Source organism: Lissotriton helveticus, chromosome 10, assembly GCF_964261635.1.
Source record: "Lissotriton helveticus chromosome 10, aLisHel1.1, whole genome shotgun sequence".
Lineage (NCBI taxonomy): Eukaryota > Metazoa > Chordata > Amphibia > Caudata > Salamandridae > Lissotriton > Lissotriton helveticus.
The window spans coordinates 801,377,548-801,395,925 of record NC_136071.1 but is presented as its reverse complement, the minus strand read 5'-3'; the positions used below and the strand labels follow the sequence as shown (position 1 = coordinate 801,395,925).

General features: G+C 47.6%; 1 protein-coding gene across 7 annotated transcripts in view; it reads left to right on the top strand.

Moving 5' to 3' along the window:
- The window catches only part of WAC (WW domain containing adaptor with coiled-coil), a 676,706-nt gene that overhangs the window by 117,548 nt on the left and 540,780 nt on the right, over positions 1-18,378 (top strand). For all 7 annotated transcript variants that reach the window (XM_078663389.1, XM_078663395.1, XM_078663393.1 and 4 more), the window contains exon 4: positions 16,273-16,376. In XM_078663389.1, the coding sequence (XP_078519515.1) occupies positions 16,273-16,376 (104 nt within the window). The remainder of the gene's footprint in view (positions 1-16,272; positions 16,377-18,378) is intronic.

Here is an 18,378-nt window from a genome sequence, read left to right as displayed (position 1 = left end):
GCCCGCCCGCAAAAAAGACCCCAGGGGGCAGCACGTACAGATGGGTCAAGACAAACTAGACACCTACGACCACAGGACACCAGTGGGAGGAAGATTAAGATTCCACCTCCAAGAGTGGAGAGAAATCACATCAGACAAATGGATCCTCAACATTATCCAATTCGGATACCGCATAGAGTTGGAGGCGAGGCCAACAAGCAGAAAACCAAAAAGAAAGCCACTAGCAAGCAAGCAGCTGCAGTGCCTTCAGGAAGAAGCAAAAGAACTCCTGCAGAAGCAGGCCATAGAACGGGTACCCTTCAAGGAAAGAAACACAGGAGTATACTCAACGTACTTCCTGGTACCAAAAGTAGACGAGACAATGAGACCCATTCTCGATTTACGGTTCGTGAACAAATTCATAAGAACGCAAAAATTCAAAATGACCTCCCTGCAAGAGGTGCTCCCACAGTTGCAGATCGGGGACTTCATGGTCACTATAGACCTCAAAGACGCATACCTGCACATCCCAATGAACAGAAAGCACAAGCTCAGGTTCACCGTCGGAGAAAGCCACTACCAGTTCACGACACTGGCCTTCGGTCTAAAATCGGCACCAAGAGTTTTCACAAAGTGCCTCGCAGCAGTCGCAGCGCACCTAAGAAGGCAGGGAATACACGTATACCCTTACCTGGACGACTGGCTGGTGAAAGCAAACTCATACCAGAAATGCAAGCTGCACGCACATACAGTGACCAGCACGCTCATAAACCTGGGGTTCTCCATCCATTGGAAGAAATCATCAATGGAGCCGGAACAAGTGAAGATCTTCCTGGGAGCACAGATCAACACCTTACAGGGCAAGGTGTTCCCCAGCGAGAAGAGGGCGAGGGCGCTGGTGAAGGAAACTCGCCTCTACCGGAAGGGACAAGCTCGGACAGTGAGGACTGCGAGCAAGATCATGGGGATGATGGCATCATGCATCCACCTGGTACCGAATGTACGACTCCACATGAGACCCATTCAAGAATGGCTACAGGAGCAATGGTCACAAGGTACAGGCAGTTGGGAGGATCTAGTGGTTGTAACGCACGCGGTGCAGAAGGAGATGACATGGTGGACCATGGAGAACATAGCAAAGGGAAAGCCTCTAACGCCCCCAACGCCAACAGTGACCATCACCACAGACGCATCCCTGAAGGGATGGGGCGCTCACATGGAGGAGCTCAAGGTGAGGGGACTGTGGACACCGACGGATGCCACAAAGCACATCAATTACTTAGAATTGAAGACGATCTTCCTTGCACTGAAAGCCTTCCAAACAAGACTGTACAAGCACAAGGTGTTGATACAAACAGACAACACCACTGCGATGTTCTACATCAACAAGCAGGGGGGCACCCAGTCGGCCCCGCTTTCAACGCTAGCGCAGGAGATCTGGAGATGGGCCATCCCTCTCAAGATAGACCTGCTGGCCATACACCTGCCAGGGAAGGACAACATACAAGCAGATTGGCTCAGCAGGCAGACATCGGCATCCCACGAGTGGGAGCTCAATGCTCAGGAGACAAGGCGCCTATTCGACAGATGGGGAACTCCATCGGTGGACCGGTTTGCCACACGCCAGAATGCAAAATGCAGAAACTTCGCATCCAGGCAGCCCGAGGAAGGGTCACTAGGGAATGCCCTATGGATAGATTGGTCAAGGACATTTGCCTACGCCTTTCCCCCGATACCACTGATGCACAGAGTACTGAGCAAGTGCAGAGCGAGCAACATGACACTGATACTGGTCGCACCACAGTGGGCGAGGCAGACATGGTACTCGCAGATCATGGAGATGACACAGTGTGCACACCACAGATTCAGCAGGCGAAAAGACTTACTCTCCATGCAGAACGGAGAGGTGCTACACCCAGAGCCAGAGAGCATGAGCCTAGTAGCGTGGCTCCTGAGGACATAGAGTTCGCACATTTAAGATTGCCAGAAAGTACACTGAAGGTCCTGCGGGAGGCAAGAAGGCCTAGCACTCGGAAGTGCTATGTGGCAAAATGGAAGAGGTTCACAATATGGTGTAGACAAGAAAGACTTCACAATAAAATGAAGGATTCCACAGTGCTAAAGTACCTGACGCACTTGCTAGAGAAGAACCTTAGCTCATCCTCCTTGAGGGTTCACTTAGCAGCGATAGTCGCCTACACAAGGGGTGAAACTTGCAGGAGTTTCTTCACGTCACAGGTGGTGAAGAGATTCCTAGAAGGGGCGAAAAGGATCGCACCGCCCAAGCGGGTGCCACCACCGGCATGGAACTTGAACATAGTCCTAACGGAACTCATGAAAGAGCCCTTTGAACCGCTCCACAAGGCGTCCTTAAAGATGCTAACTATGAAAACAGCTTTCCTGGTTGCAATAACGTCCCTACGCAGAGTAAGCGAGCTTCAGGCTCTGACGCTACAAGAACCCTACATACAAATACACAATGACAGGGTCGTGATGAGGACTGACCCAAACTTCATGCCGAAGGTGGTATCTAAATTTCACATGAACCAGTCTATACAGATACCGAGTTTTTTCCAAATACCAACAACTGCGGCAGAGCGAGCTCTGCACACCCTGGACGCCAGAAGGGCAGTCATGCACTACATCGAAAGGACGAAGGGACACAGGAAGACAAAACAGTTCTTTGTGTCATTCGCCAACAGTTACATGGGAAAAGCAGTAACCAAAAAGACCATTGCACGATGGATCGCACAGACAATCCAACTCTGCCACAAGCGGGCAGGACAAGAGCTAGCAGAGGGGACACGTGCCCACTCCACTAGGAAAAAGGGCGCTACAATAGCCTTCCTGGCTAACACACCCATACAAGACATATGCCTGGCGGCAACATGGGCTTCGGTGCACACGTTCACGAAGCACTACTGTGTGGACATACAGATGAACAAGGAAGCTCAAGTTGGACAGAAGGTGCTACAGCACATATTCAATACCCAACGCTCATCTTCCACCCAACCGCCACAGAAATGAGAAACCGCTACAAAATCTATGCACAGCATAGTGAATCCAGAAAGATTCACGCTGCAAAACGAATAGTTTTCTTACCTGTCGGTGTAGTTTTGCAGCTTGAAGATCTTTCTGGATTCACTAGCGAACCCACCCACCTCCACCAGAAAGATGAGGCTGGAGAGAGAAGAGGTGGTTAACAAAAGAAAGGATATTTAAAAAGTACAAAGCGGTAAAATACCAACTAATTAGAACATTGCCATTACTTCGGAAACGAAAGAAACACGGAAAAAAAGAACCCGAAGATGGCGCCCAAGAGTGGGAGCTTCCGCAGGAAGCATGCCGACGTCACCGGAAATACACCCAAGGGGGTGTGACGCCGACGCCCACCTGGGCTAAGAAAGAAAAAAAAAAAAAAAGAAAAGACTACGAATCCGGACCCAACCACAAGACCGCGGATTAATGCACAGCATAGTGAATCCAGAAAGATCTTCAAGCTGCAAAACTACACCGACAGGTAAGAAAACTATTCGTTACTTACCTGTAATCCTAGTTCTCTTCCAGGGGTATACTCATCAGTCATAAGCAACCCACCCACCTCCCCGGGAGAATACCAGAACTGTCTCTTTTACATGTTACCCATGCTGTTATCACACTGTTATACGCCGTCCAAAAGAACTGACCTAACTGTCACCTGTGGTGCATGATGGGAGCCTGGAGGCTCATGGAGGTCTTAAAGGCACGGCGCCAAGTTTTTTAGTTGTTACTTTGCAGCCTATCTAGGCTAAATCTGCCTCTATGATCCTGCCTGTTTTTACCTTTGAAAATAAAGGTTTTGTGTTTCAAAGAAACCCAGGGCAGTGTTTCTTCTTTACATTATCTTATAATGTAATGTATATGTCTTATTTAGCAAATGTAAAAGTTTTACATGCAATAATGGCAGTTTTGAGCCTAGTATGGTATTTTTCAGGCTGCATATGCATATGTATATGCATATTATCTATATATATATATATATATATATATATATATATATATATATATATATATATGGGTAGTTTATGTGCATTTATATGTATTTATATGCATTTATATATTTATATGTAGTTATATGCATATTATTGGCTATTGCTCCGTGGTCCCGCACGTGTGCGGGACTATTCAGTGCTTATGACTTTGATGAGTATACCCCTGGAAGAGAGCTAGGATTACAGGTAAGTAACTTATCCTTTTCTGCTCCCTCCACAAAAGTGTACTGCTTGCTCCTTACCCTCCCGCAAGGTAAAAAAAAAACACTGACAAAGCCAATAGGTCTGGCTTAGGTGAGATGTAGTGGTTTTGTCAATGTTTTTTTCTGTAGCCATGTTTTACAGCAGTGCTGTGCAGCATGGAAGAAAATAAGAGAAAATCACTATGCTGCTTCACACCCTCATATTTTTTTTGTATTTACTTTCAACTATGCTGCACAACAACCGCGCTGCTGTAGTCAGGCGGGGGATGGGGGGGGAGGAGGAAAGGGAGGGGGGTGGGTCCCAAAATGCTTTTTCCCAACGTTAGTTTCCATAGGAACTATAGACACTTCTACAGCCCGAACTGCTGAACAGAATTACACTGAATTTCACAGAAAGATAGCTCTTAATTCAGAAAGCGACCTTTTTGTTTTAATGGTGTAAATCCCTTCACTAGTTCCAGAGAAGTTAAAAAAAAAAAAAAGTATATATCTGAGCACCGAGGAGGATTCGCGACTCCTCCCGAGCACGAGCTGCTTTCTGATAGGCTGCCACCACTCCAAACCAGGAAGTGTTGGCAGCAGTCTTGTAGTGGAAAACAAGAAAAGACGATGGGGTAGAAACACTCTGACCCCCTAGGCCTGCTCAGTGGGTCCCACAGGGCTAAAAACATGTTTAAAAAAAAATCAGGCGAATTCGCTGTGGGTGAGCGAATCAGGCAAAAAAAAAAACGTAGCATGTGCTCCCGCGTTCCATTTAAGCCACCGGGTGGGCCAGGTCCCGGGGCAGTGCACAGTTAATTAGCGGGGGCCCTGGGGACTGCCACCTCCCCGGGGCTTTTTTCATTGTGTGGGGCACGCAGTCCTTGGGACCGCCCCCTCCCCGGGGCTTATAAAAAATGAGTGGGGGGAGCACCTGCCTACCCACGCTACCCAGGGGACCGCCACCTCTCCGGGGCATTCATCAATATGGTTGGAGGGGCTTCGCGGGCCCACCCAAGCCCTGGGGACCGCCACCTCCCTGGGGCACTAATTATTTAAATGTGGAGGTCCATTGCGTACTCCCGTGCACCGGTGACCATCACTTCCCCAGGGCTTTGAAAATGTAGGGGGGTGGGCGAGCGCCCCCCTCCTGGACCCTTGATGGCAATGTGGACCGCCACACCACAGGGCCGGCTCCTGCAATGTCCTGGGGTGCCCACCCCCGGTACTTTGCAGTTTGCTATGGCAGGGCGGGAGCACGGCTCCTGGCCTGTCATAGCAAACTCCTGCTTTGCTTTTGAGCAAAGGGAGCTGCATGTCAGCAACTCCCCTTGCTCAAAAGCAATGCCGGCTCCCGCAGGAGGCGGGGAGCCGGCTGAGACCGTGGAGGCAATGGGGCTCCCCCCACGGTCCCAAACGTATGGCCAGAGCTTTAAAACGGCAGGCTGGCCCGGGGGATGGGGTCCCCAGGGCTAATTGTGGCCTAGGGCAGGATTTAAAAATATTAATAGGGGCTACACAGTCCCACTTCTAAAAAAAAAATCCGGCACCTCCAGAGTCGAGGCCCCACCCCCTCCCTACACCACTCTGCAAACGTGCCCCCTGGCACGTTCCAAGTTGGATGAATTAAGTTTCCTTGAATACTGAGGGCCCCTGGGGGGCCAACTAGTCCACCTAGTACCTCCAGTAAGCGCCACAGAGCCAGACTGCAGAGAGGTGGTCCAAGGCCATGCCCCTTTTTACACCACTCTGCAAAGGCATCTCTTGGCGCACTGCCTTAGACCACTCTAAGCATTGGAGATGTGTGGAGCTTACTGGAGGTACTTGGTTGACTAGTTGGCCCCCAGGGGACCTTCAGGAAAGAAGGGGGCTTAATTCCCCAACTTAAAACGCGCCAGGAGGCGCGTTTGCAGAGTGGTGGAGAAAGGGGGCGTGGCCTGTGTCCACCTCTCAGCAGTCCCACTGTGTGGGGCTTACTGGAGGTAAGAGGTAGGTTAGTTGGCCCCTAAAGGACCCCCAGCAGCGATGGGGACTTAAATCCCCATCCAAAAGCGTGTTTGCAGAGTGTTGGGCAAAGGGGGCGTGGCCTGCTATGAGAATTTAGCAATCCTGCTGTGTGGGACTTACTGTAGGTAATAAGAGGGGTAGTTGACCCCAAGGTTGTCCTTGGGGAGCCAACTACCCCTCCAGTAAGTGCCACACAGTGGGATTGCTAAGATGTCTTTGGAGGCTCCCCCCGCCCCCCCATTCCCCACGACTCTGCAAATGCGTCTCCTAGCAAACTTTGGCACGGGGGTTGAAGTCCACTTTACTCCTGAGGGACTTTGTGGGCCAAGAAGCCCTCCTGGTACCTCCTGTAAGTCCTAGGCAGCGGAATTCCGGAGCGCTGGTCGGAGGCCCAGCACCCTTTCTCCAACATTCTGCAAACACGTCTACTAGTTAAAGAAGTGTTTGCAATGCAATAGGTTTCGTATTTGCGAGAGTTAGAGCCATTGGCTTTGTAAATGTAAAAGTTTTTTACTATTTTCTTTTTGGAGTGGATGTAAGTTGTGTGTAGTGGAATCGTGGTAAGTGGTGCAGTGAAATTGTGGATAGAAAGTATGTGGTATTTAGTGTGTAGGAATTATGTAGAGTGGAATTGTGTGTTTTGGAGAGTAATTATGTGGAGTGGTAACCTCCGGTTTAGTCTTCCTTGTTTCCATAGAAGCTCAACTATGAACTCGATGAGACAAAAAAGAAGGAATCACTGAGGAGCTCTTGTGGACCTAATCAGAGGCATGAGCAGGGCTTCTGGAATTATGCCTCTGTATAGCTGCACCGACTTTCGCACCATATTACATTTTCCACATTAGCCACATAATCCATCATGTGCTCCCTAATCTGCAGATTCAAACAGAAAAAGCCTTGTTTCTAGCTAAAACGTTACCAAAAATGCAGCGACTAGTGTTAGAGCGTGGTGTAAGTCCCTTTGCAAACCTAGAACTTATTGCTAAATGTGGGTGTTAAATTGGTACTACTGGTGTGCAAGCCATGCTTGCTTCCTTCTGCGCCTCTTGTCTCTTTCTGCACATCTGTTGCTTCTTTCTGCGCATTTCTTTCTTTTTCTGCACTTCTCTTGCCTCTTTCTTCAAATCTCTAATTTCTGCACCTCTCATGACTTTCTGCACCTCTGCCTCTTTCTGCACCTCACTTGCTTCTTTTTGTACCCCTCTTGCCTCTTTCTACACCCCTTGTCCCTCTTTCTGCAACCTTCTCTTTCAGCACATCTGTAGCGGCTTTCTGCACTTTTCTTCTTTCTGCACCCCTTTTGCCTCTTTCTGTACCCCTCTTTTCTCTTTCTGTACCTCTGTTGCTTCTTTCTGCACTTCTTTCTGTACCCCTCTTGCCTTTTTGTGCACCTCTCCTACCTCTTTCTGCAAGCCTCTTGCCTCTTTCTGCACCTCTGTTAGTTCTTTCTGCACTGCTCTTGCTTCTTTCTGCACCTCTTGCAAATATCTGTATCCCTCTTGTCTCTTTTGCACCCCTGTTCCCTCTTTCTGTACCCCTCTTGCCTCTTTCTGTACCCCTCTTGCCTCTTTCTGTACCCCTTTTGCCTCTTTGTGTACATCTCCTTCCTCTTTCTGCACCTTTCTGGCCTTTTACTGCAGTTCTCTTGCCACTTTCTGCGCCCATTTTCCTTCTTTTTGTACTTTTCTTGCCTCTTTCTGTCCCCCTCTTACCTCACCTCTGTTGGTTCATTCTGCACAGCTCTTGCTTCTTTTTACACCTCTTTTGCAAATTTCTGTATCCCTCTTGCCGCACCCCTGTTCCCTCTTTCTGTATCCTTCCTACATGTTTCTGCACGTCTTGCCTCGTTCTACACCGCTTTTGCTTCTATCTTCACTTCTCTTGCTTGTTTCTGCACGTTTATTGCTTGTTTCTGCACCTCTCGTCTTTCTGCACCTCTGTTGTCTTTCTGCTCCTCACTTGCTTGTTTCTGCACCCGCTTCCTTTCCTGCACCTCCCATGCCTGTTTCTGCACCTCCCATGCCTGTTTCTGCACCTCCCATGCCTGTTTCTGCACCTCCCATGCCTGTTTCTGCACCTCCCATGCCTGTTTCTGCACCTCCCATGCCTGTTTCTGCACCTCCCATGCCTGTTTCTGCACCTCCCGACAAATCACGAATGGGAACTTCATCAGCCGACTCTGGGCAGAGTTTTTCAGCAGTGGGGTCATCCCCACCTGGATTTATTTGCGACGAAGCAGAACCACAAATGCCCATACTTTGCAAGTTGGATTCCGCACAGGGATTCATGCGGAGAAGCACTTTCGATGAACTGGTCTCAAATATTTGCATACGCTTTTCCGCCGATTCCTATGGTTCCCAGAGTCATCCGGAAAATAAAACCGCAACCATGCCACATCATCCTCATCGTGCCAAAGTGGCCTCGCCAGTATTGGTTCACCGAGCTCCTACTTCTCTCGGAGTGCAATCCCATACAACTTCAAGCACTACCATATTTTCTAACAATGCAAGAGGGTCAAATTTGTCATCCAGACCCAGCTTCCTTGAAATTAGCAGCTTCGCTCCTCAACACGATGAATTCGCCCATCTAAATATCCCAGAGGATTGTAAAGAGGTTTTAGCAAATGCTCGAGCGCCTGCTACTATTAAGACTTACAAACTTTAATGGAAAAGGTTTTGTGCCTGGTGTCTCGCGGCCAATGTACATCCACTCCATGCAAAACCTGAACAGATCTTACCGTTCTTTCTTCAATTGGCTAATTCTGGCTTGTCTCATTCCACACAAAGTGTTTTTAGCGGCCATTTCCAGATTCCGCCAAGATGGCTCTAATTCTTTGTATTCCGCTAGAATAATTCAGCAATTCTTCAAAGGCCTTTTTCGAATGTTCCCGCCTGTTTGGCGTCCACCTCCTTCCTGGTACTTGAATGTGGTACTCTCTCAGCTCATGCGTCATCCCTTTGAGCCTATTCATAAAGTGGATCTCAAATTCCTTTCCTGGAAGGTTTCTCTCCTTCTAGCTCTAACTTCGGCACGTAGAGTCAGTGACATTCAAGCATTCACCATCAAAGCTCCGTTTTTAGGGCTCGGCCTACGTCAACCCTGCGTCAGCAGGGGAGGCGGAGCTTCGAGCTCCTTTTGTGAAGGGCTTTTGAATCCTGCAGGAAAAATTCCTCAGTGCGCGAGCTTTTTCAGTGGTTTAGTTTGCGATGTGAATGGTAATTGGTCCTCGCGGTGCCCTATTTTTAGTAGCCTGCACGTAATAGGCCATATGTTTTTCTGCTAAAGCACTTCATCCATATCCTGAGTGGTTACGCACAAGGCAGTGCAATAAATTAACAATTAGAGCTGTCAGGGCGCTGCGGTAATGGAATGCAGATGGTCTGGGCGCGTTCACCAGTCTGCCGTGAGTTTATCGTGCGCGCGTCCCTTTGCACTCCTGCCCAAACAGATTCACGTCAGTCTGCCCAATCTAAATAATAACCCACATATCCACTATGTGCCACATGTCTTTATCCGTTAAATTGTCTTAGAGATCACGTTTGTAATTATTTGTGAAACGAGGTATGGGGAAAACCAGTTATTCGCCAGGTTCAACACAATTTGGTCGAATAAAGAAACGGGGTTTCATATAATTCAGTTTTCACGCTAGACATTGAGTATTGTAGCCACTAAAACTCTTAGATGTAGCACCAAGAAACGGTATGCCTTTGCCGCGTCAAGCGCTATATTATCTTAATTGCCAGCTGATTCTGTTTGCAGTCGTTACCCTTTCTCTCGAGCAGCTCTTTGAAACTAAGTGGCCTCCTCCAATTCACCAACCCTTTCCCCACTACCACTTCCCACTCAAACTCATGTCCGGCACGCCTCGGAGGAGTGACACTCCGTGATGTGCGCTGGTGTCCGTTCTCAGCTTGTGTTTCCCATGGCTTGGCAGTCACATGCTCCCGAATATGTTGACAGTTGCTAGGAGACTGCAGGAGGGCTGTACTCGCCAGGATCCGCAGACACCCTGGGGTTAAAATCTCACTTTTTCACTTCCCGAACAGTTTTCGTTTCCTGCTTCTTTGACACCCCTTCTCCGAATCGCACCTTACATTTGCTTTATCATGGGGCCAAATTAGATCCGTGCAGCACATGGTGCTGCTAATGTGTGCTGTTATTAGTGCGGCCCTTGAGCATGGTTTAAGCTGTTGCAGGACATCGCCGAACCATGCCATTACGATTTCTGGCGGGCTCTTGGCATTTCATTGATGCAGCTTGTAGTAAATAAACCTCAGACTGGGCGGAAAGTAATACAGCGTTGACACCATGTGCGTGCTTCTTAAAGGTGCACTAACCTATTCAGGGTCTTCAGAAGAACACTTAAGAGAGGCAGCTGGGTGTTGAGGAAAATGCACTCCTAGGTTATTTTAGAAACAAAAAACATTTGCGATATTGAATGATGTTATGAGAAAATACACAGTTGTTCATTGTTAATTGTTCAGACTTGTGCTTTTATTTTTTTTGAGGCATAGATTTTGGCATCCATAAACAAGGACTCAGAGGACTGAGTTTTTGGTTTGCATATTTGTCTACTGCTCACGTATACCCGCTTTAAATCATTCAGTGGCATGCAGTGGTAGTGTTGCTTAGCTATGATTGTGCAGCAGGTGCAGTGGCACCAGTGTGTGGCGTAGTTACCATTCGTGGAGCAGGTGAGGTGTTATCAGTGTTACTTAGCTATGAATGCGCAGCAGGTGCAGTGGCACCAGTGTGGCGTAGCTATCATTGGTGCAGCATGTGCAGTGGTACCGGTGAGTGGTAGCTACCATTGGTGGAGCTGGTGCAGTGGTAGTGTTGCTTAGCTATGATTGTGCAGCAGGTGCAGTGGCACCAGTGTGGCGTAGCTATCATTGGTGCAGCATGTGCAGTGGTACCGGTGAGTGGTAGCTACCATTGGTGGAGCTGGTGCAGTGGTAGTGTTGCTTAGCTATGATTGTGCAGCAGGTGCAGTGGCACCAGTGTGTGGCGTAGTTACCATTCGTGGAGCAGGTGAGGTGTTATCAGTGTTACTTGGCTATGATTGCGCAGCAGGTGTAGTACCACCAGTGTGGCGTAGCTAACATTGTGCAGGAGGTGCAGTGGCACCAGTGTGGCATAGCACCATAGGTGGAGCAGTTGCAGTGGTAGTGTTGCTTAGCTATTATTGTGCAGCAGGTGCAGTGGCACCAGTGTGGTGTAGCTATCATTGGTGCAGCATGTGCAGTGGTACCGGTAGCTACCATTGGTGGAGCTGGTGCAGTGGTAGTGTTGCTTAGCTATGATTGTGCAGCAGGTGCAGTGGCACCAGTGTGGCGTAGCTATCATTGGTGCAGCATGTGCAGTGGTACCGTGAGTGGTAGCTACCATTGGTGGAGCTGGTGCAGTGGTAGTGTTGCTTAGCTATGATTGTGCAGCAGGTGCAGTGGCACCAGTGTGGCGTAGCTATCATTGGTGCAGGATGTGCAGTGGTACCGGTGAGTGGTAGGTACCATTGGTGGAGCAGGTGCAGTGGTAGTGTTGCTTAGCTATGATTGTGCAGCAGGTGCAGTGGCACCAGTGTGTGGCGTAGTTACCATTCGTGGAGCAGGTGAGGTGTTATCAGTGTTACTTAGCTGTGATTGCGCAGCAGGTGCAGTGGCACCACTGTGGCGTAGCTATCATTGGTGCAGCATGTGCAGTGGTACCGGTGATTGGTAGCTACCATTGGTGGAGCTGGTGCAGTGGTAGTGTTGCTTAGCTATGATTGTGCAGCAGGTGCAGTGGCACCAGTGTGTGGCGTAGTTACCATTCGTGGAGCAGGTGAGGTGTTATCAGTGTTACTTAGCTATGATTGCGCAGCAGGTGTAGTACCACCAGTGTGGCGTAGCTACCATTGTGCAGCAGGTGCAGTGGCACCAGTGTGGCATAGTCACACACACCACCAGCGCACGCATCAATTGTTAAAGCATACACAATTAACTATTGTAGCAATCTCAGTATGGTACACTTTACTTTTAAACATATTCATGTAAAGCACAGCATGCCACCATTCCTACAATTCCAATAACGCACATAATTCCACTACACACCACATGCACACTCCATAACACATGGCGAAAAGACATTGCCATTTACAATGCCATTAGCTCAAACTCAAATAAATCCGAGCCCGATTGCATTTCTAATGCTTGTTACAGTTCACTTCAAATTCGGTGGTGCTACGTACCAATCCAAGCTACATGCCTAAAGTTCCATCCGACTTTCAGCTTAATGAGCCGGTGCTCTTAAAGACATTCTTTCCTTGTAGCATATGGAAGGATACGCTGTATCTAAGCAGACCATAGCCCGTTGGGTGTCCTCAGCAATTAGTCTCGGTTACCAACAAGCAGGAAGACCATTGCAGTCATTGCCAAGAGCGCATTCTACGAGAGCGGTCTCCTCCTCAACAGCCCTTTTCGCTGGAGTGCCTCTTCATCATATCTGCAGAGCGGCAACCTGGACCAGCACGCATACCTTCACCTTCACCAAGCACTATTGCTTAGATGCTGCCAGTGATGGAGATACTTCAGTGGGACGAGCAGTGCTTCGCAATCTTTTTAAATAAGGTGAACCTCTGTTCTCCCTCCTCCTCTATGCTTTTCCAGACGCTTATGTTTCATGTAATATTGTTTGCAAAATGTACATATGCATAGGAATGCAAAGAAGCGTCTATGAGCAGTATGGTGTGTACTGCTATTTACTCTGATTCAGGCATGTGAATCTATGAAAGACACCCCAATACTGGTGAAGAACAATAGTTACTTACCTGTAATCTGTGGTTCTCCAGTATTGGTGTATTTCATGGATTCACATGCACCCGCCCACCTCCTCTCAGAGGCTCCTCAGGCGATATTATTACTTTCACTCCTGTGCAAAAAAATCTGAGAGCCTGAGTCTCTGGGGAGAGCATTCTAGGGGGTGCTGGCGCCTGATTGGCTGTAGTTTGGTCTATACAAAGTATAGAAGTTTTTTCCATTGTAAATTAGGGCTACTTTACTTCCTGGTTGGTATTAACAAGGGTTTTGGTTTTCTTATATACAAATTATTGCTTTTTTATGTACCGTGGTACTCCCACGCCGACGACGGGGAATGATTCAGGCATGTGAATCCATGAAAGACACCAAAACTGGAGAACCACTGATTACAGGTGTAGGAAGGTAGATCCCTGACTATGGTTGCCCCCAACTTTTTGCCTGGTGTTTTGCTGGTTTTCTGACTTAGTTGACCTGGGGCCCTGCTATTCAGGACCCCAGGCCTACTGCTCTCTCTGTAAAATGGATTCCATGTACCTTAGGTACATATCTAATTGGATACTGAGTCACCTTGTCAGTCCCTGTACAGTGTACCTTAGGTACCCAGGGCATAGGTGTACCCAGGGCTACCAGGGGCTGCAGCATGTATTATGCCACCCCTGGCTGGCCATCCAAAATCTGACACAACTGGCTGCTTGACAGCCGGGGCAAGGTGGTGTAATCACCCTTTGCTTTAGATATAGTATACCTATATCTAACCCTAAAAATGGACACACAGATCTCCTATCAGTCACTCCTATGGCAGGCCTTGACAATCCTGAAGGCAGAGTGCTTGGAATCGTGTGAGATAGTGCTCTGGCATGAGCTGAGCCTGTCTGCGGCTTTCGGGATCCATCCCTTAGCCGTTTCCATGATATCGCATACCATATACTCTTAAGTGCATTATAATCCTCGCGGTTATATGCCAACTCTGGTATCGCTTTATCAAAACATGTCGAGTAAGGTGTCATACGAATTGGAATACTAACCCCTCGCCAATTCTGGCGACGGGGTTAGCATTCCACTCTTCTAGAGGGACACGACATGTATGTAACCTGTAACCCCGGGTAAAGTCAGACATAGCCTCAGCTCCACAAGATGGATGCTGCCACCGAGACACAAGTCTGCCCTCCCGCTGCTGGGAGTCCTCCCAGCACAGGAGGCAAGGACAAAGGGTTTCCAGCCAGGGGCGGTGCCAGCACCGTCCCAGACAGGGTTTTGTGTATTCTAGGTAGGAAGGGCTTTAGAGGAAGGTGACTGCAAGTGGCACCCCGGTGCTCACTGTGCATAGGCCGGCTGAAACCAGTTCCAGGGGCACTCCAGCCCCTGGCCTGGGGAAAGCCTGCCAAAGGAGAGGGGTGTAACCACCCCCCTCCTAGTCCCACCCATAGGGCAGGACTTAGTCGCGTGCCAGCCCCCTTTTTCAGGATAAAGGTAGGAACTGGCCCCCTTCCAAATCAGATCATCTTTGAATCCTGAAACTACTTTCTGCAAGAAGGAACTCAAGACTCTTCTCAAGATTTCTCCCTTGTGACTAAGGAGTAGTCACCCTGCAGCAGCAGGCACCAACCAAGTATCGCGGTTTGTTGCCAGTCTCTCCTTCGGATCAAGACTGCTCCAGCACGACGAGAACCGGCTTCCCTGGCACCTCTGACCTCAACCTGCATCATCAGCCCAGCTGTGATCCGTGGGTGTGACGAGACCTCGAGGGACCGGCCATCTTCAGAACTGCACGACGCTTGTCCAGCACGACGCCTGAGTGACCCTCGACTGAGTGCCTTGGGGTAAGAGAAGCCCCGACCCTGAGCAGCTCCAGCACCGAAGTTCAGCCCCCCTGCATCCACGAGATCTGCGTGGGGCCCTTCTGCTTTTTGCTGCTCACCGCGTTGTCCAGGTCGCTTGCCCGTTGGCTAGTGGCCCTCTCATGACGCTCCACGACGACAACTACTGCTGGTCTGGTTGCTCTAGACTAGCCCTTGCTCCCCTCCAAAAGAGGAGCACCCTGGACCCTCCTGGTCCACTCAAGACGCCATTTTAGGTCCACCGCGTGGGCCTTGCATTTGCCAAGACTTGTTGCCCAATCCTGGGTCCAGCGACGTCGACAGCAAGAACCTTCGTGGGACAGCTCGCACCTCCATCCTGGTCGCCGACAACGCCTCCTGGTCCGAGAGACTGCAGAGCCCAGCAGCGCCCACTCACCTGACTGCGGTGACTTCGCCCGGTGCCATCCTGGTGCCCACTTAATCACTGGCTAGTGATTCAGAACTTGGTCCCCTCTGCTTTCAGGTCTTCTTCTTCCCTGATCCAGGCTTGGATCTCTCCGAACTTTCTTCACTGGCCGCCTGCCAGCAACTCTTTCTTCAGGCTCCTGGATCTTCAACAAGGGTTTCCGACGCAACTTCAACCCTATGCAGCCGCAGCCCCTGGGCTAGGTAACCTGAGTACTCCGGTGCTCCAGCATAGTCCAACACCCTAAGTGTTCGGATCCACTCCCGTTTTTGATCCACCTAGTCGGGTTCGCCCGAGAACAGTAACTTTGCAACTGCTAGCCTCCATAGACTTTTTCCCGCCTTACGCGTGAGAGTTCCCACTCTGCACACGACGTCCACAGGCCTCCTGCATCTAATCCCAGTGTTTAGAATTGTAGGCCTAGCGATTCCTAAGTCTAGAAAAGTATTACTTACCTGCTAGCAAGTTCGCATTCCACTTACTGTGTATATGGTTTTTCGTGCCCCTGGGGCATTTGTGTAAATTGTGCGACTTAAAGTATTTTCTTAAGAGTTTTGTATTGTGCTTAGCTCCCTGACTCATAAAGAGTTCAGGGTAGTCTTGTTATAAATAAATACACTGTTTATTTTCATAACAACTTGTGTGGTGTCCTTTCACTGGGTGTTCAAGGGGTAATGTGATGGTAAAACAGCTGGCTTAACACGCCCTCTAGAGTCTTAGCCTTAGACTGCTCGTATCCATGCTACTAGGATAGCTGATCTATAAGGTTGACTTACAACCAATCATCAATAAGGGTTGTTTGGACTGATACAGAGTGCTCACTAGAATAGTGAACATTATATATCAGGCCAACTTCTCACAACAGGTATGTAACTATTGTTCTTTTAGTTGAGGCTGGACACTGGAATACATGTATAATTGTTTTTCCTTGCTTTTCTGGAAATATTAGGCATATGCACCGCAATATTACAAATGTGAAAAAGTAATTTGATCTTACTTTGTTTTTCCCTCAAGGGACCAGCTACTCTCCACAAGAAAACTCGCATAACCACAGTGCTGTTAGTTCAAATTCACATTCTTCTAATCCTAGCAGTAATGCAAGCAAAAATTCAGATTCTGTAAGTATTTTTATCCGACTTACATTTAGTGAAAGGGATATTATAAGAATTTAACTGCTATGTTTTGAGGTGTTTAAAATGTAATTGTATAGCTCATTGTGTGCTGTGCAATAACTGAGTTCACCAGTGTAAAAGATCGTTTGCAGCTGCTCAGTATAAGGACTGAGAAATGTAGCCATATTTAAAGTTAGCATGTAATCCGAATGCCCAACAAACCTTTCAGTGACAAACTAGAAGACACATCCAGGAGTTGAGCCTTCGATTATGATGCGTTTTAAACCAGAGCCTGAAGGCTTAATCTAAGTACAGGGACTACAGAATACTGTAGAAAGACTACCGTTCCACTGAAAAACCAAGACCTAAAGGATAGTGACTTAATATCTGACAATCTAATACCACGTCTCATTCTTTATAATTGCAAACGCCAGCATACATACCTCTCATGAGCTCTACCCAACACACTTGTGCTTTAAAGTGGCAACAAGGCAAGTTGCCTTACTTTGTTGGGTAACTAGTTTGGTACATTTCCAGATTAGTTTCTAGTCAGTTTTTTGTTTGCTTAGTACACTTATCAATTTACTTTTTCCATTTAACTTGATCAAATCAATGCACTTAACTTCTGCAGAAAACAGGTTATAATAGTCTTGAAATTGGTTATTTTATCTTCAGAAAATTTAAGAAAAAAGCATAGCATACGATTTGTCTTTGAATAAGGACTACCTTCTAAATAGAAGTGCACATTTTTCTGTTATTTGCTTCAACTGTGAAGTTAAATTTGTTAACAATATATTAAACATGCTAGTTGTAACAAGGGATGAAGCAGCGTTACTGTTGACAAAAAAAAATAGAAATGAAAGGATCAATTAGAGTGAAAAGCCAGAATTTGAACAATTTTCGAAAACTCATAGGATAGGTCACTGTCCAGATATGCGCATGTAGAGCATTTAAAGTTGTCGCACCTGCTAATTTACAAATGTAATCAGTATACAAACTGAACTTCAAAGAAACAAAATATTGGGAGAGATGTCTTCTATAGATTTAGTTAGTTAACCAATCAGATGTTTCATATTAGTTTAATCTGATGTAAAGTATTTTTAAGTGGAATGTGTAGGTAGTCCTCAACAAATAAGATTCATTTTAAAGCTTTGAGTTGGAAAAACCGGACACTCGCTACGAGATGAACTTTGAAAACAATATTCATAAGCAGACATAATAAGGGATTTAAAATCTAAAGTCCAGAAGAAGGCGCCATTAAAGATTTAGACTTCACAACTTTCTTCAAACTGAAATGAAGTTGCGTTGTCGGAAGGCTTTGGGTGACGCACACACGGTGCGTCGCCCTTGCTCCTCCCCAGTTCTATTCTTCATCTGAGGTCGTGCGCTGCTGCTACCTTAGGGATGGAGGCAGACTAGGTGAAGTGGTTTCCCCGGCTGGGAATAGTGAATAGAAATTTCTTGTGGTGCAGCTTCATGGGCTGGTGTTCCACCATCCTGGGTCTCATTCCTCAGGCGCTTACCGTTGGATGGTTTATTGGCTATCACCTTACTAAACATGAAAATTACAGTAATGCAAAACAAGACCGAGACATGTTTAAGTACATAAAGTTACATCCAGAAGATTTCAGGAAAAAAAAACAATGGTCGAGGTATTTGACAATTTCCATCTGGTTCGTTGAGTTTCTATCCACCACTCGAGTGCTGCAGGATCCTTTTATGATTACAATTGTCACTGACTGCGCAGGCCCTATTTTGAAAGTCCTATTTAATAAGCTGATGACGCCTATCCATATGGAACCAAATTTATTCTTTGCATTAAAATGACTGCTGGCCACAATAAAAGGAAAAAAAAGAAAAATACATGAAATTCACCAGAAAACAACAGTATTGCAGCAATTCACTTTAGTATAATTTGGAATGGAAAAGTGGGTTGTTTCAACAAATATTTCAGGGAGATTAGACACTTCTTATACTGTGAGCATTGCCACTGTTGGCCGCCATAACA